This window comes from Magallana gigas, chromosome 1 (genome assembly GCF_963853765.1).
Source record: "Magallana gigas chromosome 1, xbMagGiga1.1, whole genome shotgun sequence".
Taxonomy (NCBI): Eukaryota; Metazoa; Mollusca; class Bivalvia; order Ostreida; family Ostreidae; genus Magallana; species Magallana gigas.
Window position 1 is genome coordinate 44,593,286 of NC_088853.1, and position 23,496 is coordinate 44,616,781.

The 23,496-nt window shown below is 32.9% G+C and overlaps 2 protein-coding genes across 3 annotated transcripts in view; both read left to right on the plus strand.

Annotated features, from left to right (window-relative positions):
• The window catches only part of LOC105329698 (E3 ubiquitin-protein ligase TRIM36), a 33,063-nt gene extending 11,369 nt beyond the window's left edge, over nucleotides 1–21,694 (plus strand). The window contains exon 2 of the transcript XR_010708237.1: nucleotides 20,183–21,694. The gene's annotated coding sequence lies outside the window, so the exon portion shown is untranslated. The remainder of the gene's footprint in view (nucleotides 1–20,182) is intronic.
• Nucleotides 385–2,972, plus strand: LOC117687575 (uncharacterized). 2 transcript variants are annotated; one of them, XM_066067979.1, is made up of 3 exons: nucleotides 401–535; nucleotides 1,032–1,156; nucleotides 1,327–2,972. In XM_066067979.1, the coding sequence occupies exon 3, from the start codon at nucleotides 1,342–1,344 to the stop codon at nucleotides 2,956–2,958; it is 1,617 nt and encodes a 538-aa protein (XP_065924051.1). In that variant the 5' UTR covers nucleotides 401–535; nucleotides 1,032–1,156; nucleotides 1,327–1,341; the 3' UTR covers nucleotides 2,959–2,972. The 2 variants fall into 2 exon arrangements, with proteins under 2 accessions (XP_065924046.1, XP_065924051.1); XM_066067974.1 differs by lacking the exon at nucleotides 1,032–1,156 and having other exon boundaries at nucleotides 385–535.
• Nucleotides 21,695–23,496: the final 1,802 nt, after the last annotated feature.

Here is a 23,496-nt window from a genome sequence, read left to right on the forward strand (position 1 = left end):
AAATATGTTTTATAAACCCATCCCTATCATTATCTTCTACCTTTCTTTTTTCACTGTGACAATCAAATGAGAATCCTTAGCTTTTATATCAACAGAAACGGAAATAAACGAGCGTCAGGGAGGTTTGAATTTTTTTTTTAGCTCAACCAATAAATCCTGGGGTTTTTATACTGTGTTTTAATCACGGTTCATCGCATTCATCATTAGGGTTGTATGATTTTAGATCCTGCATTTATATTTCATCTAATAAGGCGTGCCACATGTATTTGTATCTAATATATATGAACTAATTGTACTCTTTAAATCTTTTTGGTACACGCGCAGTTATTGTTAGATATTTAAACTAGATCGCAATGTAGGTCAGCAGACAGTCGATATTACTAGAAATAGCCCAGTTTTACCCCTACAAACGCCTTGACATTTAAAGAGGGTCGTTGTCACGATCGAGTCGGACATGTTTGTTGTGGCAACACAAAACGAAAGTTCTACATACAAAATATAGAGTTATAATTCCGAAGAAATCAAGATTGATCAGGTAAGTACGCTAGTTACCATTTCGCCAATTCAAATACATCTGGTGTTACAATCGTTTCTGGATAAAATGATACAAGAGACAATAAATATGTACATTTGTCTAAAGTAACCATCTATCTTTGATGATAAATGATATGTATACCTAGGAATCAATGAACCTAAAATGCCATCTTAATTGGTTATTTATTGTCATAGAAAAACAGGACAGAGATATCTTTCTTTATTTTTCAACTAGTTTAAAATAAAATACATCGGCGGATCTATACTGCGATTCTGCTGGGCATGGTATCTGGTATCCAACACTCTTTCTTGTTATCTTTATTTAAAAAATTGGACGATAGTAGGCAATATAATTGACTTTTACAACATTAGCGCCTACATTTTTATATGTTTATAGTTTTCAACATTATGTAGTGTTGCTGCATTTATCTAACATACATATTTACTGGGTATTAAAATCAAAAACTAATTACAATTTTTTTTAACCTCATTCTTAGTTTGCAAGTCTAGTTGCCAGTACAAGAAAGAAAAAAATAGCCTGATAAAACAACTGAAGCTTAAAAATCAAGAGAAAATGTTGTAACAATGAAACTTACGCAGGATTGATTAACGCAAAACACTCGTAAGTAACGATCCGCTTTTTTCATTTTAAAAGGTATCAATTGAATAGCTCAAATATTATTTGAAATAAAAATTAATAGTTGCACGTCTTATATAGACAATTTGAATAAATTTTAATACATCGTTTATTGTCATTATTTCGTGCCTTTTTATTCATTATAATTGTTTCAGCATCAAAGTGCCAGCATGGCTTCCACTCAAGGACAGGATGTCGTCGTCTGTCAGTTGTGTCCCAATCCCGTAGAGCATCATTGTAACCTTTGTCATGTTGACCTTTGCTCTCCCTGCACTCTTAAGCACTTGGCGGACAAAACAAATAGACATGAAATTGTTGAGTTCATCAACAGAAAGGAAGGACCTGTTTTACCTAAGTGCGACATACACAAGAAAAAACGATGTGAAATGTACTGCAGAGAATGCTGTAAACCAACGTGTGCATTGTGCGTCACAACTTCTCACAAAAAACACGACTTTACTGACATTGAAGAAATAATCGAGAATAAAAAACAACAAATAATCACTGATTTGGCAGAGCTTGAAGATAACATCGTTCCAAAATACAGAAACTTCACACCGACAGTACCGTCTGGAGAATTTGATAAAGTCATCACTGCCATACAAGACCAAGAGGATAAGATATGCAATTTGGCCCGTGGTATTGGCAGCAAATTGCGGGATGAAGTTACTAAACAAAAACGAATATCTGAGCAGAAAAACAAGGAAATGCAATCTTTGGCACTGGAAACTGAAAAGGAAATAAGTAAAATAATCCAGAACAATAAAGAGGTGATAAAAGCGTTTGATGCCATGACTGTTATGAGTTATAAATCGAGAAACGGGGAATTTAGAGATGGAATGAAAGAAAGCGCTCTGTCTTGCCCGAATTTCGTTCCTGTTCTGGTTGAAGAGAACCAGATTCTTGATATGTTTGGAAAGCTTCAACTGGAAGATAGCAATGTCTCCGACAAACAACAAAGTGTGCTACAATTGATGGAAACCCCTGTCTCCTTAAAAGAAATTCAAAGTCCTTATGGACGTAAATCACAACTTTGGAGAATAACGTGCGAAGGAACGGGAAAACTCTGGGTTAGTGGAGGCAATGGAACAATTCATCAAATAGACTGGGATGGATCTATTTTGAAAACCATAAACCTTTCGGGAAATGCATTAGAGTTATCTCTTAATGTTCAGCAAGAACTTACATTCATTCAGGATTGCATTGACACAAAGGTTCTCAAGTTTGAGAATAGCAGTGTTGTGACACTTTTAAGGCTTTCTAACTGGCATCCTAGAGGACTCTGTCATACAGTAAATGGCAATCTCTTGATAAGCATGCGATCTTTGGATGAAGTACAAAGTAGAGTGGTGCGGTATTCAGGATCTACAGAGTGTCAAGTGATTATGAATGACAAACGGGGGAAACCGTTGTTTTCTGTTCATTCTCAAGCGGTGCTTCATCTGATTGAAAATGGCAATGGAGATATTTGTGTAGCCGACTATGCCGGGAATGCTGTAGTGGCGGTGAATTCATCTGGAATTTTACGATTTCGTTACGGAGGCAATATGAACACAAATGGGAAGAACGACACATTTATACCTCTCTATATTGTTAATGACGAAAAATATCATATACTTTTTAATAATCAATCAAATAATAATGTCCACATCATAGACTGTGATGGTAACTTTATCCGGTATCTCGAGTATCCGTGTAATGGAGGCATCAGTGTCGATACTGATCACAATCTTGTCGTTGGAGAATTTTTTACTGGAAAAATTCGAATCATCAAATACCTTGAATAGATTGTCTGCAGTAACTTAAAGGGTACCTGCAGTGCCGGTCAATTTTTGATATAATTGAGATCTATGTGTAAAAACATCATCCTGAAAATTTTACAGCGATCGCATAAGTAGTTTTCGAGATATTTGGGGAAAACCCGATTTCACACCTGAACGAGTTTTGAATCAAGCCGATTTGGCGCGAGATGAACTGTGACGTCACGGGGTCAACGCCGCTGTATGAGAAACAGGAATATCGTATGAAAACTGTTCGTTTTCTTGCATTGTTTTATCAATATATGAACAATTTTTTCTGTTGTTTTATTTCCTTATCAACCCTGGATGACTAATTATACTGTTGTTTGAGTTTAACCTGTATTTTATCGATCAAAAATGCCGAATTCGGATAATTGTTTGCTTCATGAATTTCGTCAAATGTGTAACACATTTTACATATAAATGCACACCATATGTAGCAAAATGACAATTATTCAAAGCATTATTGTTATAAGAAACATATTTTGTTAATATTGTGATTCTTTCGAATGCTTTCTCAGTGACATTATTAACTGATTAATAATATTGATAATACATAATGATATTTCGTAAAAGGTAACTCGGGGTCTATTCCTCGTATAAGGCATAAAATTACAAATGATGTCGCCTGATTATTCAATAATATTGATATCGGACCAATAAAAATCAAAATAGTGTGCATTCTTTAACAAACATACACGGGATTATTAACGGATCAAGGCGAAAGTCCAAGATGGCTGCATGATTAAGTCTGTCTCATATTCTTTTAAAAATACGATAATGGAATTTAATTTTACATTTATTTACATCCTTTGATGAATTGTAACTTTGGTCATTATTAAAGTGATTAGATAAGTAACAATAAAGGCATTTACTTCGAACATTAGTTTTACTATTTGATAGTATCATGCATGATTCTTTAATCACTGATTGACGGACTATACACGTTTTAACTGACGAATGCTTGATTTTACACAGTCTTATTTATTTTTCTGTTTTATCTTTTAACAATTGAGAAGCTAATTATACACAAATCAATTTACCAGTCTAGAGGTGTGAAACTCTCTCTTTGTTCACCAGACTCGTGTACCTTGTGTATACATACCCCACTCGGATACACGTGTGTCTGGAGCAGTGGCTTCGTTAGTTTACCTGTTTACCTGTGTCATTGTCTCGGATCACTCGTGTGTGAAAGATATTATGTAATCAAAAAATGAATAATGAACATAAATCAGCCCATGTTAGCGTTTTAAGATATCGTATTCATCGGTAAAAAGGCGACGAGAATATCAACTTTTAAAATCCTTAAAAAAGAAATCTGATTGTAATTAAATAATAACGGATACAAATTTCTAGATCTACAATACTTAAAATAACAAGATACGTCAAAACATCAGACCTATATCGATCATTTTGGCTGAAAAATCGAATTTAATTTGTATAGCTTTGTAAGGAAATTTCCCTCCCGTTGACCTCGTGACGTCACTTCCGCTGAAGCCTCGTTATCGCCTAATTCTGTTTTCTCTTGATTAGATTTCCCAAAGCAGGTAAAAATAGCCACTTTGGAGAGGCGTAACTCCGTTATTTTTGCACCGATTTCGATGCGGTTTTTTGCATTAAATTTTGGTAAATAAACTCTTTAACATATGTTTCACATCGGCTGGGCTGCAGGTACCCTTTAAACATAAAAAATTATCATTAGATAGTCCGATTTTTAAAAATTGATTTGCTTTACATTAAAGGTACAGTTTTTGATAAAAGAGTGTTCATATTTGTAGCCAAACAAAAAAAAAATTGTTTGTCCACACTTTTATTATTTTCAATATTTTGTGATATATTGATTGTACTATTCATTGCTTTGTTCATTAGATAAAAAAAACGATGTCACGTGTTCTATTGAATATTATGATTTCATACCACAGTTTATATTTATATGCTTTACATTAAAGGTTTACTTTATGATTAAAAATTTGTCATTTGCTTAGTTATGCTCTAAAGTTTTAGTATGTTGTTTTCATTTCGCTTTTTTGTATTGCATTTATTGCATTATTTATCATTTTGTCTAACAAATGGAATAGACGGTGTCTATAATCACATATGATTCTTCCCTTTTTATGGAGTTCAATACAAGTGTAAAGATCGCCCCAATGAAAAATGTAACAACTGTGATTAAAAAAAACTTTATTATATATAACTTTCACAAACATGCTTACTCAGTTATAATAAAAGAAATTACTAGCTATAATCAAGTAACAGTAACGACTGTGTCTGTATAAATAGTGTAAGGACAGACACAAGTAATATACATGAGCCAATGAAAACGTGTTTTTTGACATCTGGTTAACTCCCTATTTATCTATATGATACACTTTAAGTCATCTATATAGTTATTTTCAACAGTACTGCCGAAATTTATTGTGATGAAACAATTTAGTAATACATTGAAATGATAATGATATTATTTATAGTCTTCTACATTTGGTAAAAATCATTTTCCGTCAATACTCTGCTTAATTTTTCTTGAAATACTTAGATGACATGCATTTACAGGAATAAAGTTTTAAAATAAAAGCATAATTTTAGACTGATTAATGGTAGATAATGGTCTCATCTAAGACACTGACTGTGATACATGATGTAAGATATCAAGATATATCCAGAAAATTCATATTTAAAAATTCAGATTCATCTTGCTTTTGATGCTTGTACATTTGTTCGTGGTAATGAAGGTAGTAAATGACATTTTAGTGTTACTTTGTATTGCAAGGAAAACTGCAACGTTTTACATATTATCTTGTATGCATATGCATTGTGTTTTCAACGCAATCTTTTGCTTGTTGTTCCATTTTAAAAAAGCAATCATTCTATATAGTTTGAAATGTTGCTGAGGTCAAAGAATATTGTAATTCCATCATGCAAACAAAATAACATTATAATCATCTTCAAATAAAAAATCACATTAAAATAATTTAAATCATATATACATTTCTAAAATGTTGTATTTCAAGACTCGGGCGTAGACACTGGAATTCGTGTATGTTGCAAATAGTTTTGACAAACAAAACAGCGTTAAACATTAAAATTATTATCTTGGTTTTCTGACTACGTCTTATCAATAGTGATTTAAACAAAAGCATGCAACTCAAATTCTAAATACTTATTACAACCAATAGAAAACAAATTAAATAATAACATAATGATAAATCTAATCTACGGAAAATAAAATAACAGAGTCGTTGGCAGCAAGAACTGAAAAGGAACTGAATGAAATTATCTTAAACAACAGAAGCATTCTTAACACATCCAATGTCACAGCCATAATGAGTTATGAGTCAAAAATCAAATATTTAGAGATGGTTATAATGCGTTAGGTCTGTTTTATCCAAACTTTTTACCTGGTCGAATTAGAAATACGATATGTTTGGAGGATTTAGAATGGAAAGTATCCCCAGTTTATTGAGAAGCCATATTAACCTAAAATCTTCAAAAGGATATTCAAGCAATTCTTTTAGATTTGGTAATATACCATTTAGAAAAGACTCTCAATCAACAAGTGTTTCTCCATCTTTTAATTTTGGGACTTCTCGTAACGCGGTATCTAGGTTTGGGGATCCGTTTCGTGATACAGCTTTTACTTTTGGGAATGCTCCTCCAAATGCGGGCTCTGCGTTTAGAATCCAATCTAATGGAGACAGTATAGGGTTAAGCAGTATGCCTCGTAGTAAAGGGTTATTTGGAAGCAGCAATGATGCAGGCAATGTTGTTTCGTTTGGAACTAGTATGCCCTCTAATCAACCAACAGGAAGTTTGTTTAGAATTTCAAATAACCCTTCAGGTATTACGTTCGGGAAAGCAAATTATAAATAATGATTAAAAGCTTGGAAAATTATAATATTAATATGAAGAATATTACGACGCCGTTGAGTAACTTCGATAGTGTCGCAACCTTAATTATAAAAAAAAGGTTTTACTGACTTGGAAAGAGATTTCAATTCCGGTCTTCCGTCTCTAAGATGTTTTATAAATAAACAGATACATCATTTGATGGACAGTGCTTTTTTCAGCAGGTATTCTATAAAGAACACTTTTTGTCAAAATTGTGGATTTTTATATCAGTCTTTTTTTGTCTAGGTCGAAGTTCAATTTTTGTGTGCAATCAATTATCATTGTTATTAAAAGTATAAAAAAAATCTTCTTTTATTATATATGAATTGTAAACATTCTCGATGGGGTATTGCGTTTTTTTATATTTGTTCATCATTCTGTTGTCTTTTTTAAAAAATTAATATGAACATTTACTTTTGAAAAGTTTTTCATAGGCAAAATACTGGGTTGTTTTTTTTAGCTCAACTGAGCCAAAGGCTCAAGTGAGCTTTTCTGATCACAATTTGTCCGTTGTCTGTCGTTGTCGTTGTTGTAAACTTTTCACATTTTCATATTCTTCTCAAGAACCACTGGGCAGATTTCAACCAAATTTGGCACAAAGCACCACTAGGTAAAGGGAATTAAAGTTTGTTCAAATGAAGGGCCACGTCCTCTTTAAAGGGGAGATAATTGAGAATTATTGAAAATTTGTTAGTATTTTTCAAAAATCTTCTTCTCAAAAACTATTCGGCCTGAAAAGCTTAAACTTGTGTGGAGGTATTCTCAGGTAGTGTAGATTCAAGTTTGTTCAAATCATGGTCCCCGGGGGTAGGGAGGGGCCATAAGAGGGGGATCAAGTTTTACACAAGAATATATAGAGAAAATCTTTATAAATCTTCTTCTCATAAACTATAAGGCAAGAAAAGCTCAAATTAAAATGGAAGCATCCTCAGGTAGTGTAGATTCAAGTTTGTTCAAATCATAGTCCCAGGTGGTATGGTGGGGCTACAATGGTGGAATGGATTTTTACATAGGAATATACAGAGAAAATCTTTATAAATCTTCTTCTCAAAAACAATTAGACCAGAAAAGCTCAAATTAAAGTGGAAGCATTCTCAGGTAGTGTAGATTCAATTTGTTCAAATCATAGTCCCTGGTGGTATGGTGGGGCTACAATGGTGAATGGATTTTTACATAGGAATATATTGAGAAAATCTTTAAAAATCTTCTTCTCAAAAACTATTAGGCCAGGGAAGCTCAAATAAAAATGGAAGTATCTTCGGATAGTGTAGATTCAAGTTTGTTCAAATCATGGTCCCTGGGGGTAGGGTGGGGCCACAATAGGGGGATCAAATTTTACATAGGAATATATAGAGAAAATCTTTAAAAATCTTCTTCTCAAAAACTATTAGGTCAGGAAAGCTCAAATTAAAATGGAAGTATCTTCGGATAGTGTAGATTCCAGTTTGTTCAAATCATGGTCCCCGGGGGTAGGGTGTGGCCACAATAGGGTATCATGTTTTACATAGGAATATATAGAGAAAATCTTTAAAAATCTTCTTCTCAAAAACTATTAGGTCAGGAAAGCTCAAATTAAAATGGAAGCATCCTCAGGGAGTGTAAATTCCAGTTTGTTCAAATCATGGTCCCCGGGGGTAGGGTGTGGCCACAATAGGGTATCATGTTTTACATAGGAATATATATAGAAAATCTTTAAAAATCTTCTCAAAAACTATTAGGCCAGGAAAGCTCAAATTTGAGTGGAAGCATCCTCAGATAGTGTAGATTCAATTTTGTTCAAATCATGGTCCCCGGAGGTAGGGAGGGGCCACAGGAGGGGGATCAAGTTTTACATAGGAATATTTAGAGAAAATCTTTAAAAATCTTCTTCTCAAAAACTATTACGCCAGAAAAGCTCAAAGTAAAATGGAAGCATCCTCAGATAGTGTAGATTTACGTTTGTTCAAATCAAGGTCCCAAGGGGGTAGGGTGGGGCCACAATTGGGGGATACATTTTTATACAGGAATATATAGAGAAAATCTTTAAAAAAATTCTTTTTGGTCAAGATATCTCAAATTGGCGTGTAACAATCCTCAGATAATTTAGATTTAAGTTTGTTTAAATCATGGTCCCTGGGGGTAGGGTGGGGCCACAATGGGGATAAATTTTTATATATGGAGAAAATCTTTAAACATCTTCTTCTAAAAACAATTAGGCCAGGAAAGCCCAAATTTGAGTGGAAGCATCCCCAGATCGTATAGATTCGAGTTTGTTTAAATCATAGTCCCCCGGGGTAAGGTGAGGCCACAATGGGAGATGGATTTTTACATAGAAATATATAGAGAAAATCTTTAAAAATCTTCTTTTTAAAGACTATTTGGCCAGAAAAGCTTAAACTTGTGTAGAGGCATCCTCGGGTAGTAGAAATTCAAGTTTGCAAAATCACAGTCCCTAGTGGTAGGCGGGGCCGTGATGGCGGTTTGAATTTTTACATAGGAATATATAGAGAAAATCTTTAAAAATATTCTGCGAAAGTTTTCGGTCCAAAACTCAGTACTTAGTTTGAAAACACAGGTTATGCAGATTTAAGTTTGATGAAACCATGATTCCCTAGAGAAAAGTTGGGCCACAAAATGGGGGGAGGGTATATAGGAATAGAGAAATATCATCTTACAGGTACAACAACAAAAGGGGCTTGGTATTTACCAAAAAAAAAAGGTGGATAAAATTTGGCAGATTTTAAATTTTTTAAGCAAGATCTACTGTACATAGTTGTCAAGATATTTTTATACTGTGTTGCTAATTTGATCAGAATTAAGGCAATTGTTGCATAGGTGAGCGATGTGGCCCCTGTGCCTCTTGTTTCATTAAAGAAGGCGAGAAGGTCATGAAAAGTTTGGGCTTTATTATTTTTTTTAAATAAATTGCTCTTTACAAAGATAAAGGAAAATGTTAAAGTTTAGACAAAAGTTAAAATTTAGACAAAAGACGTGTGCATTTTTTATATTTAACAGTCTGTAATTGCCAATAGGTATATATGCTTTTCTTAGTAAGAGTAAATTTTTTCAAGATTCTGTTCTTAAGAAATGACTTCTTTGTTCATTAGGATGACGCTTTAAAATTCGTAATTAGTCAAAGTAATTGTAGTCCGACATTTTCGCAGTCAGAGAGTGAATATTGCAAAATCATTTTCTGTCCTGTTTTCCATAAATAAACAGCCATTCTGAATAAATTTATATTAAAAAAGACTTGATTTTATCCTTCCAGGTTAACAAAGCTTTTTTTCTTTGCAACACTTTCTTACTAGTAAATAAGTCAAGAAATTTCTTTTCAAGAATTCAGTCTAATTTTTTCCCAATATATTTACGATTTAGAGCCAGAATCTACTCGTGTATTTTATTTATAAGCGTTGATAGTGGGCATTATTTAATGTATCGCAAATTAACAAAAGTTATCTTAGTTTTGTTCTGAAGAATAAATGATAATTTGCTATTTACAACTTACTTTTAATATCCTATCTCTTGAGCAAATAAAGTTTTGAAAATTTTCCTTGTCAATTTGAATTTGCCTGTTTGAATCTCTCTAATAGTCTAATGACTTAAAATACAAGTTCAACTGTATATTGTAGCGTTCTCGTCCATGGGTCTAAGGGAAATAACTCCCAGTGAATCTCATTTTTACTAAATGTGTCCTATTGAAATAATACGCCAGGACAAAAGTTTAGAATTTATTCACAGTTAAATATCCACAGTAAAATAATACAGTAATTATAAATCCAAAATAAAGTAAACATAAACGATCCCCTTTCACACACAAAAAGACTGACTGACCCACTCAATAAAATCATTCCCCTATACATACTGTGTGCCAATTGCTCGCGAGGAGCAATGCGTTTTGACCATTACGTAATACTTGGACATTGCTTGCGAGGAGCAATGTTATGTAAAGAAATATACACAAACATAATGAACTAATTAAATGCCGTTACAATATGTTTTAAAGAACTGGGTACGGTAAGCAGCAAAATCGGCCCTGTTTTCAAAGTTAATGAAATTTTGAGTGAAATATTTGGAGAATTAACCGGTTTCAAAACAGTTTGATTTTTGAAAATATCTTTTCCGGTTTCCATATAATAGTTATCTAAACATAGCATTGTTTATAGCTATTCAGTTAACCAAAAACGTCATGACGTCATGAAATGTATTGACAACGTTCTTCAAATAATAATTATAGAAAGGATATTCTGGTATATAATGTAAATAAAGATTTATTTAATCCATTATTTCTTTGCCTTTTGCAGTAAGGAATTAATTATGTTTCATGTTATATAAATTTATACATCATCATCATCATCATAATAGTTTGCATTCTCTCACCAGAGGTCGTGTTACGCAACTTTCGCTTGCACCTCTGACAACGCCCAATGTACAAGATTAATGTACAAATTGAGACGATCGGCAAAATGTATTTAAAATCAATGTAGTTTTTTTGTTTGTTGTTTTTTTTAAATCTAAAATCAATTTAAATGTCTAATGCATGTGAACATCTTTCTTTCAAAGTTACTATAAGAGCTTTTTAGCCGAGGTAAAAATTAAAAACTGCATGATTACATTATCTAGTTTGACGGATTTTTTAAAAAATTGAAAGTGCAGGTTTTGCCCGCTCCAGATTGATCGCTTGGTTTTATAGAAATCAGCAGCAGTGTCAACTCCTATAATCTTATAAACTTGCCCACAATGCTTGTCCTCTCTTTTAGATGATTAGACAAGAGAATGAAAACAGCAATAACACGTGCCTGTCATCCTTGTTTTGAGCATGTGACATACTATTTCTCCAGTGTTGACAGAAGTGTAAGCTGTACAAGTAATAGCCTTCCAAAAAGCTTGCTCGACTAAACAAAATAATTCAAGGGCTACCGTATCTTATGACATGAATTTTAATTTTCGCTGTTGTTCATAAATTCATAAACGGAAGTAGAAAATTCAGTCTTTTTCTTCGATATATAGCTTATGGTGTTCCGATAGGGCCACTTCGACCTTTGCAATTTCTGGCGAAGATGCGAGGTTGCGAAGGCGAAGGTACGAAGGCGAAGGAGCGAAAGTGCGAAGATGCGACGGCGAAGCGCGTAGATGCGAAGGCGAAAGTGCGAAGTTGCGAGGGCAAAGGAGCGATACTACTATCACTCTTTCGCCCTCGCAACTTCGCATTCTCGCCTTCGCACTTTTACCTTCGCCTTTTTATGTTTTTGGAGCTCTCTATCGTTTAAAGATATTTTTAGCTGTATAAAATAACATATTTGGCAGAAGATTAACTTTTGAGAATTTATTTTCAACACCCCGCCCAGATCAATATTTTTTTATTATTTCTAGTGGGGAGGGGGGGGGAGGTCCGAGGCATATTTTTGGTAATTTTACTGTGTGAAATCAATAATACTAAATTTTCCAGGGGTGGAGGGGGGGGGGGGAGGTGTCCGACCCTCTCTCCATTACTGTGTGAAATTAATTATCTGTGGGGGAATGGGGGGGGGGGGGGGGTCCCGGCCCCTCTCCAGCTCATCCGTGCATGAAAAAGGAATGTCGCATAATTAAATTAAAATGGTATTGTGTTTGAACCACGATGTTGGTTTAAGGTAAACAGACAGCTGATAAGTGACGGGAGTCTTGACGGGAGTCTGGAAGTGTATGTGTACACATTATTGCGGACATATAATGATTAGGCATAGTGAGCACCGGTAAACATATATGTCACATAACACAGCAAAATATTAATTAACTTTCATAGTAAGCACGATGGTCTATAGCGCATGGTTATCAATAACATCTGAGATTAATCGGCAAACCTCGGGCGAGTACGGTGCCTGCAACAAATTCGATTCCATTGGAATCGACCGATACCTCATGCTGAATGCAATAAAAAAAAAAGAAGAAGGCGAAAGTGCGTAGTTGCGAAGGCGAGAGTGCGAAGTTGCATGGGCGAAAGAGCGATAGTATTATCGCTCCTTCGCCTTCGCACTCTCGCCTTCGCATCTTCGCACTTTCGCTCCTTCGCACCTTCGCAATTTCGCCTTCGCTCCTTCGCCTTCGCACCTTCGCAATTTCGCCTTCGCAACTTCACACTCTCGCATCTTTGCCCTCAAGGCGAAAGTCGAAGTGGCCCCATCGGAACACCATAATACCTGGAGCATGTATATGTATATTATTTGAAATTATTTATTTCATTATTTCAAATTATTTTGAAGTGTACATGTATCAAATAATTGCATGTAAGCTTGAAAGATAAAGCAGTTAAATTGTATTTGTTATATTAAGATGGAAACTCAAAGGCCTTTTTGTCATTTCCAACGATAGGAAAGTAATAGAAACAGTTTTTGTTATTCAAATATTTATAAAGCTGCATGTGTACACACGGTGTGCTCTGGGGTACTCTCATGATCCCGTCCACTAATCGGCACGCAAACTTTATGAATTCATGTGAAGTTATCGCGCGAAGACCTGCTTTTAAATTACCTAACACTCAAAGGATTAAATCTCCAATGTTTTGAATAAATCCATTGGGAGGGGGTCAAATGATTTTTTTTACATTTGTTTTGTAACAACTATACATATTATACTTTAGATTGAATGTTTTAGAAGAAATTTATCGAAGAAACACTATGTACACTTGACTACTAATTAATTAATGTACATTTAGTAAGATACGCGAATTATATTATTTCAAGATGAATGAAATCGATCAATTGATCAAAAATCGGGACATACCCCTGTTCGGCGATTTAATTCCTCCAGTAAATATTCCAGCGACATGAATATATATTTGACAATGTTTTAAAGCTGCTTGGTCCGATTTTTTTGTAATTACAGTATCAAATTTTTTTCCATACAAATCGTTTATCTTAGAAAGTTATGGACTTTCTCCTATTTACACCAACAGAATCAGTCTCCTTTCAAAGTTAGAAATATTCAAAGTAAATAAAAATAATTTCTCTTTGGGCAAAGGAAAAAACAAACCAAAATGCATCATGGGAATGTTTAGCAAAGGAAACAACTTGGTTTCGTCCCCCGAATGATTGGGGTTATTCAACCCGCATGCTATGCATCGATTGTAAAGAAAGCAGACTTTGGAAATATTAGCGAACAAAACGTACACATATTTATTTGTAATTTGTCTGATCATTTCGACCTTTATTTAAAGCGATGTCAAAGTCGTAATACAACCATACCCGTCTCGTCGTCAGGGGTGAAATTTAACATGAGGCGAAATAACGCGGTACCTTTTAATGTCGTTTGTTTTGTTAGCAAATTTTTTACGTATTTTTCTTCATTGAAATGTGGCATAATTGACGGGTAAAACTACTGCAATGTCTATTATTTTACATATACTAAGCATAGTTATCGTTTAAAAGCGTGCAAAAAAATTGATATAAAATCGGACCAAGCAGCTTTAATCTGAACTGATTATTTTTATTAATAATGATAACCCAACACCAATTATTACCAACATTCTACCGTAATAGATAGTTTAGATCTATCAAGAAATAATTAGCGCAAGACATCCGTGAACGATGTAAAAAAAGTATTTAATGTATTTTCTAGAATTAAAGTTGTCATTTAAAAAGCTTAACACAGCTAGATCTATCATTAGTTTTGAATTCCTACATTCTTACGCAAAATGTTGTATTTTTTTAAATACTGTAGAATATGTACGCGCCTAACCCGTAGACACATGGCCCGTTACAGAGACTAATGACATCCATGTACTAGTAAATATACTGGGCGCTTAAAATGCATGCATATAGGAATATGATCACTATTATATTTTTCTTGTAAAAATATTTTTTTAAAGTTTGATTTAATTACTTCAACAGGATCGGCAAACATTCAGTGTCTGATTTACTAGTATATATTTCTAATAACTCTGTACCGAATATATAAATCTACACAAATATAATGTTTTGAATTTGACTTCTGATTTGATAATAAAACTGTTTTGAAATTTTAAATGTATCTGTATAGACTTCTCTCTCTCTCTCTCTCTTTCCTCTCTCTCTCTCTCTCTCTCAGCTACTTTATGACGTCATTTGTTTACACTTGTTACGTCATTTATGTAGAGTGCAACGACACACAGATAACTTTATATTCGTTAAATAGCAAATTATAAGAAATGTTGAGGTTTTTAAAAAAAATAATTCTTCTTATATCCATCCTGAAATCAATATTGTATATTTGTTTTTACTACACAACAATGTTGACAATTTTATCTGCAATACACGGTATGTAATTGTGAGTTCAAAAACACTGTGTCTAAGGACTAATAAACTAATAAAAATACTCCAATTTGTCCATGGAACGGTTTTATTTTTCTTTAATTAAAGTCAATTGTCAACATAAGTCTATTTTTACAGTTAAGTATTTATTTAGGCATTGTCATATTAAAGAAACTCATCTTACGTCTTAGCTAACCAATGAAATATTCATTTTTTGTGCATCTTGAAAATAGAAAAAAAAATAAAAAACGAAAGTGGCCGCAGTCTTGTACATATTTTTTCCGTTTCTATGTTAATAAGCAGTCTAAAATTGTGCTATTCTGAAATATTGGTGTATGTACTCGAATGCGGCCTTATAGAAATATCAGATCAAACATTACAAAAACCCATATATTTTACAAAATCCGTAAACAAGGTCCGGTTTCGGAGTTTACAATTACCAAACGCACGTGAATTTTAGCTAACGAATGTTACTTTCATGCATGGGGTGTCCTACATGAATTATTCCGGCGAACATTTTAAAGATATCATGTGTTTGATTTTTCACATTTCGACAGGGCCGATATGTTATACTTAGCGTACCCAGTTCTTACAATGAAAGCATAAAGTTCTGTACATCTCAATGAGAAAATAGCTATTTTTCTACAATTAACTGTTTGTATCTGATGACATAATGAACATGTTGGATTTGGTAGCCACTTCATTATATCATAATCAATTATTTGATGTTTGATACATGTATTTGATTTTGAACAGTAACGTTGTTTAAAAACTGGAAATGTCTGGAATGGTAAACACGAGATATTTATATTGATTTTGTTGACACGTTCTGTCCTACTTTCCAGCTATGAAATATTTGAATAAATTAATAAGGACTTTTTATTTGTTCAAAGCAGATTCCCTGAGAAAACGTAAATATGATTCCCTAGTGTTACACACGGTGTAAAAAGCCCATGATGAAATCCTCACTTTGTAACTTTTTTCGGATTTGTTAGATCAGAAAAATTAAATGTTTCTAATGCTATGTCTGAAATTATGAAAATTTGCAAATTTTACCAAGATAATATTAAATGAAATCACTTTAAAATATGCAGAGTAAATATCAAAGCAAGCTACATGTAATGTATAAAAGCTTATTTATTAGGGAATTAATATTGATATCGTAAATATAATTAATCGTTTGAGTATTAGAAATGTAACAGCCCGACTAAGATTCAGTGATGAACACGTTCTAAAAACATATTCCCACAGCAATCTGTACCCTCTCAGCTTTATAACAGAATTCTGTAATATCACAGAATGCCCTTGGCTTGTTTACAATGTATTCCTCCGCTCTGCACCCTTACAGCTCAAACTCGAAGCATGTAGAATGTTACAAACTACAAGATTACCATGTGATGTTTAAATATTTCAAATTTAAACTTACACTGACTTAGTACCTTGATTTAGATCCTGCGTTCTCTTTTCTGTCGAAAAAAAGCGATTGCTTTCTTCTCCGGTTTGTAATTTTAAAGAATGCTTCGTATATGTTTTGATAATGTTATTTAACTAATGTTCTTACGCGAATAATTTATTGCAGTGTTATATTGGATAACTTCAACTGGTATCAATCGCCAGTTAGAACGCTTTACTTGGAATGGCGTTTAAGCGTTGTGTAACCGGATTTTAATGCATAATAAAAAAAAAGCATCAGGTCAATTTAAGGGTCCTATTCCTTTAAATAAATTTCGAATGGAGTAAAGATGTAAACATTCACCATGATAAATCTTCGTATGAAATCTGTTTTCATTCCTGTGAATTTTTCCTAGTGAAAATGATAATGGGTCAATGAAGATATCTTGGAAATTTTCTCTTTCGCCGATTTAAATTGCACTTTTACACACGTACAGTGTATGTGTATTTTTATTAAAAATCGGCCAAGTATGCTGCATAAATATTTTTGGACAGGTTATAGGTAAATAGATTTATTTATGATTTATTCCATAATATCCATAACCTATATTATAGCAATTCCTTATCATTGTTTCAAATAGAATTACATACAGGAAATTTTAAGAGGAATGTATCATAAGTCATGTGTAAGTCATTCCCTGTTTCTACTCTTAAACAAATATTGCAGAAAAGATTAAAAAACCAAATCAGAAAAGAAACACTCCCGCCAATGGTCAAACAAAGCAAGGAAAAATAAAACAATTTATCTTTGCTTGAATATTCCAAAACCATTTCTTTACTTAATATATCTAGACTTAAACATTATATTAATTAGGGTTGTTTAGGTTTAAAAACACAACACACACAGTTAGTATTGCATTGCATTGCAACTCAAAGAGTGAACGATTGAATAAATAAATGAAAGAATGATTAAATAAATGAGATGTGAATTAGAATACCTTTAATACACGTACTATATAAAACTAAAAATAAAACTTAGTCATACTACATCAGTTGCATCGGATGGTTGTCCTAAAGAAAACACAATACATGTACTCTTTTACCATGTGCGACAGACATGTGTTGACGTCAAATAACGACGTAAAAGTCTATTCAAAATGCCCTGTGATTATATTTTACGGTTACTGTGGTTTCATCAATATTCATTAAATACCATTTTTTGTTTATTTCGTTGTTTTGTTTATTCTTGAAATTAAATATTTATTGAACTGCAACTTCTACTAATATCTTGTATTGATAGGGTCATGGGCCACGAATTTGCGTGTCCTTGAAACTCTGATTTTCACTTTATTCACAAGGATTGATACCCTTGAATATTAATGAAACCACAGTATTATATTGAAGGACATAAGGTTTGCGTTTATTATAAAACAATTATAATCGGCACTAAAAGGCGGTCGGTTAAACGAAATGAAAATTGAAAGAAAATAGCTTTGCACGTCTGCGTTGTTATTATATCTAGTCCAACAAGACACTTGCAACGGAACTTGAGAGGGGGTGTAGTTGAACGAGACCCGTAATTTAAAAAATGTTATTTCAAACATTAATGAAAAATAAAGGAACATTCAACTTTTGATGATTTTTTTTTGGGGGGGGGGGGGGGGTTGGGGGGTTGGGGTTGGGGGTGATCACATGTTTAGTTTGTAAACATGTTGGTATTTAGAATCATCCAACTGAAAAACGATTTTTTTTAAAATTATCTATTTTTTTTAATTGTTATATTTTTGTTTTTTTGATTTATTATAATTTTTAGTAAATCCTTATGTTTATTTCAAACGTTTAGCGTTCATTTCATTGAATTTGATATTCAATGTCCGTATAATACATGAGATATTCATGTGTATAATAATATATAAGTCCATGAGTATAATAATTTTTAAGGCTTATGTACAACATCGGGAAACAACTTGGTCCATTTATCAGTGAGTGCATTTTTCACGTAATGCAAAAACCCGATGTTTCAAAATTTCATATATTTTAGTCCACAAACTCAAATGGGTTGCGGTGATTTTTAACACTTGCTTTAATATTTTTTGGTATTTTTTTTTCATATTGGTAAATGCATGTTTTATAGATCTAGATAGTTTATCAATGGAGGAGGCAGTCCCAGATTGATTTTCATGTATTCTCATAGATGCAACAAAATATGTTTATCATGTTTATTATCTTTAATTTGTCTTAATGCACGAATACAGATTACAGAAATCACCCATTTTAGTAGGATATCCACTTGACCCGTCATGTATGCATGAAAAAATGATCAGCAGATACAATTTGGTTGTGAACATACGTGTCGAATAAGCAAAATACCACAATTAATTATTTGAACACAGTTATACAGACGATTTTTCGAAGAAGGGAAAACCACGGGATTTATCGAAGTAAATCAACATCAATTTGAATTTTCTTTATCGTTTACTGAAGATTTTTTCCACATCCGAATGGTTAGGACCGTACTTCAGAAAACCTGAAAGTTTCAACACTACTAAATGTTTTTGCTATAAAACAACTATACATGTACCTATTGTGAGCTCTCATTTCCTGATTATTTTCGTCCTTATATGATCACAAATGTGCGTCTTATAGTTTGGCATAAACCCAGTAACAGCTAAATGACATCGTACATTGACAGAACAGCAATATTCAGAAGTAACACAGGCCTTTTATTTTACCAGATATATATAAAGACCAGAGGAACACTGCATGCAAAAACAATACCATTTCTTAAATATCCCGCTATTCCGTAAGACAAAAAGAAAACGGATAGCCCAAGCGTGGATATTTTTTGTAGCCTAAGTTACTTATTTAGCTATAGATCGTGTCTTACTATGTACACATGACCTATATTTTACTGCAATACTTAATGGTCCTTTGAAATATAAGGAATAAACTACATAATTTGGCTTCGAAGATAAAAAAAACTAAAATGATTACCCCAAAGAGTGAGAAGAGTATTTGAGAAATCAAAGGTTTTAAATATGCAACTTTTAACGATCGGGGAAGTTTGGTATTTGCTGTAAAAATGTGCTTTTGTAACATAAATTTTTATCATAACCTCCAAATATATAAGAAATATCAAATGATATTGTTTTCTTGGGTGTTCTTTGCTTCGGGGCCGTCAACCCAAATAAAACGTTCTAACCAGTGTTTTTTTTAAAGTTTTTTGGCAGACTTTAATCTTTGATAAATTACAGTACGAGACGTACTAAATCTGAAGAACATGTGATCACCTGTTCCTGTTTCAGATTAAGCTACCTAATATCTAAAAAACTAACTTCCTATCGGCGTCTAACCATATTTTCTGGCGAACAGGTTACGAAAGAACGTTATTTGAAGAAAATTACCAAATCCAAAGCCAAACGCTTGATTTCAATGTAAGTTGACTTTTTTCTTATAAAGACATATAATTTACATTTTTTCAGATTTAAAGTAAAAAAAATGACCTAACTAGTTTTATAAATTATCAGGAACTGCGTCTTAATTTTATCATTAAGTTACTTTGTCTATGGTGTCTATAATTATGTTTAACAAAAACTCGGAACAAACAGTTCGTTTTGATAGGTGATCGAAAATTGAGAGACTTTGTATTCTGTTTTATTTTTTGTTTTCTGTTTAACTTATATTTAAAATAGTTTTCAGTACAAAGTACAACTATGAGTACCTTTCAAGGACAAGATATCGTCTGCTGTCAATTGTGTCCAAACCCGGTTGAACACCACTGTAATCTTTGTTTTGTTGACCTTTGCTCTTCGTGCATTTCCATCCACATGGCAGACAAAACAAAAAAACATGAGGTCGTCGAGTTTATCAATAAAAAGGAAGGACCCCTTCTGCCTGCATGCAAAACTCACAATAAAAATCGATGTGAGATGTTCTGCAAAGATTGCAATGAACCAACGTGTGTACTCTGCATAACAAGTACACACAAAAAACACGACATCGCAGATATTGGAGGAATTATCGAAAACATCATGCATCGAATTTACGGTGATCTTACAGAGCTGGAAAATGACATTGCTCCAGCATACAGAAGTGTTATGGCAGGTGTACCTTCCGCTGAATATGATAAAGTTCTTTCTGCCATACAAGATCAAGAAGACGCAATCTGCAAGATTGTGCGTGACATTGGCAATCAAATGCGGGAAGAGGTTACCAAACAAAAAGACCAAACCAAAGAGAATAGAGAAACAGAGTCGTTGGCAGCAAGAGCTGAAAAGGAACTGAAAGCAATTATCCTAAGCAACAGAAGCATCCTTACATCATCCGATGTCACAGCCATGATGGGCTATGAGTCAAGAAATCAAATATTTAGAGATAGCTATAATGAATTAGGATTGCTTTATCCCAATTTTTCACCTGGACAAATCAGAAATGATCAAATTTTCGAAATGTTTGGAAGATGCCAGATAAATAAAACTTCCAAACCACTCAGTGTATTGAGAAGCCCTAGTAACACAGAACCATCAAGCATTTCTTCTGCGTTTTGCAATATGTTCCAAAAGGAAGGCTTTCAGTCAAAAGGTGCATCCGGAAACCAAAATAGTTCTCAATCTTTTAATTTTGGGACGTCTCGTAATACGACTTTTAACTTTGGGAGTGCCCCCAAAAATGCAGGTTTCGAATTTGGGGGTAAACCCCAAAATGCGGGTTTTTCGTTTGGTAACCAACATAGTGGAGGCTCAGTGGGATTCGGAAGTAAGCCTCGTAGTGAAGGCTTGTTCGGAAGCAGCAACACAGCGGGTCCTGGCTTTTCGTTTGGGAGTAGTGTGTCCTCTAATCAATCACCAAGTTTGTTTGGAAGTTCAAACAACCGGTCAGGCTTTACATTTGGAAAAGCCAATCATAAGTAAGAATAAGAAATATTAAAAAGTTAAAGGAATTGTACGGAGAATATGAAAACGTGTTGTTTCTGTGGATTCAGAAACTTCCACAGCACTGCAATTGAAAAGCTTAAACAAGATGCTATCACGTTTGTTTAAAACTGCGTTTTATTTTTTATCGGAAACAGCTTTCCATTAAAAATTGAGTTTAGAAACATTTCGTTTAGAGGAGCTTAAATTACCATGATGGTTATATTGACATTTACGACAGTGCTTACTTTTACCGTTGCATGTTCTTTTCTAATAGATTTGCGTTTAAATAAAGGAATTCATAAAAACTATAAAAAAAAAAAGATCGTAAAGCTAAATTTTTGTTGTGGAATGTCCACTGCTTACAATAATTTATATTGTCATCTTCTGTTGAAATTTTTTCTTTATACCAACATATTTGAAAACAATTCTTAGTTATTTTTAATACATAATTTGCAAACATATGGTTTATGTTTGAAATAGTTTATATAAAGCCGTACAGTGGACATACTTCATTTGGCTATATCTGGGCTGCGTTTTACAAAAGAACTTACGACTTACGACCAAATTAATATTTTTTTATTAATCACAAAATAATTAATTTTTAATGTTATATCTGTAAAATATAATAATGGAAATCAAAATAATTGTAAATAAATGGTTTTATACAGATTTGTGTTCACAAATGACCGTTCCATGAGACTAAAAATATTTAGGACTTTGTCGTTAGTTCTTTTGTAAAATGCAGCCCTGGTGTCGGGCATTTTAAGAACTTAAAATTAAAGTTTCTTTTGAAATACCGTTTCAATTTTTCCGACACTTTAAGAGTTATTTTTTTAAATAAACCAATACATCAATTCATGAACAGTACTGAATGGACTCAGCGGGTGTACACTATTTCTAAGTACAAATTGTATTGTTTTTAGCATTCTTTGTCTAGATAAGTATCATAATCTTTGTATGCAATTAATAATAATTGTGGTTAAAATTATATTAGAAAAATCTAGACGTGTTATCTATGTATTGGGAGCAGTTTAGTTGTGTGATTTGTAATATTTTGTAATGTTTAAAGCAACTTTGTATAATATCATTTTTACTATATTGTTTTTTGTTTGTTATCGATGAGTATGTTTATTTATTTAAGAGGGCTAAAAAGTCATGGTCATTTTAGACTTCATCAATTTCCTTAAAATGAATAGCTGAGAATAAAGATCCATGTACATTGTAGTAACTATATTTTTTGGAGAAATTCAATGTAATAAAAGGGGTATAAAATTTGCTGATTTGTCACTGTAAATTTATTAACAATTAATATTTTGTTGCTATTTAGAATTCAAATAATACATTTTTACTTTTGCTAAGATTTTTCATTTTATTTGTATTCATTGAATTATATTTTTCATTTATCTAAATTGTAAATATGATGCTAAATTTGTAAACATAATTAATGATTTCTGTAAGATTATTCTGACCTATAGCAATTATTGTAAGCGCGGGCATCATCAAAGATAGGACGGATTAATTACAGATTATCAGAAAGCATATCATTGTCATCAAGAAGAAAAGTCTGTGAGGTTTTCTTGCCAAAACACCAAATTTAATGCAAACTACATAATCATAATCAAATGCCGTTGTCGTAAAAGTATTTACAAATTTGTTGACTTTAAATGTTTCCATATCTGAAGAGCGGGCAGCTTGTCAAAGCTGTTTGATAAAGACTGGATTTGAAACATACAAAAAAAGAAGTGAAACTGTAGTTCTTGAATTTTATTTTTCGTTAATCTTAATAGTAAAAATGTTGCTAGATTTGTAAACATGATAACTGACTTTTGTAAGACATTTCTTAACAATAACAACTAGCATGGCCATAATCAAACGTAGGACGGTAAAAATAATGTTTATCAGAAAAGTGATATCGTTGTTATGAAGAAAAGTCTGTGAAGTTTTTGCCAAAAACACAAATGAAAAGTACGTAATCATTATCAAATGATTTGTTATCGACACTTAGAGGTTTATGTTGCCTTGTTATACAAATACTATCTTGTTTTCAATTGTCGTAAATCATTTATAAAGAATTGTTTACAAATCAAAACAGC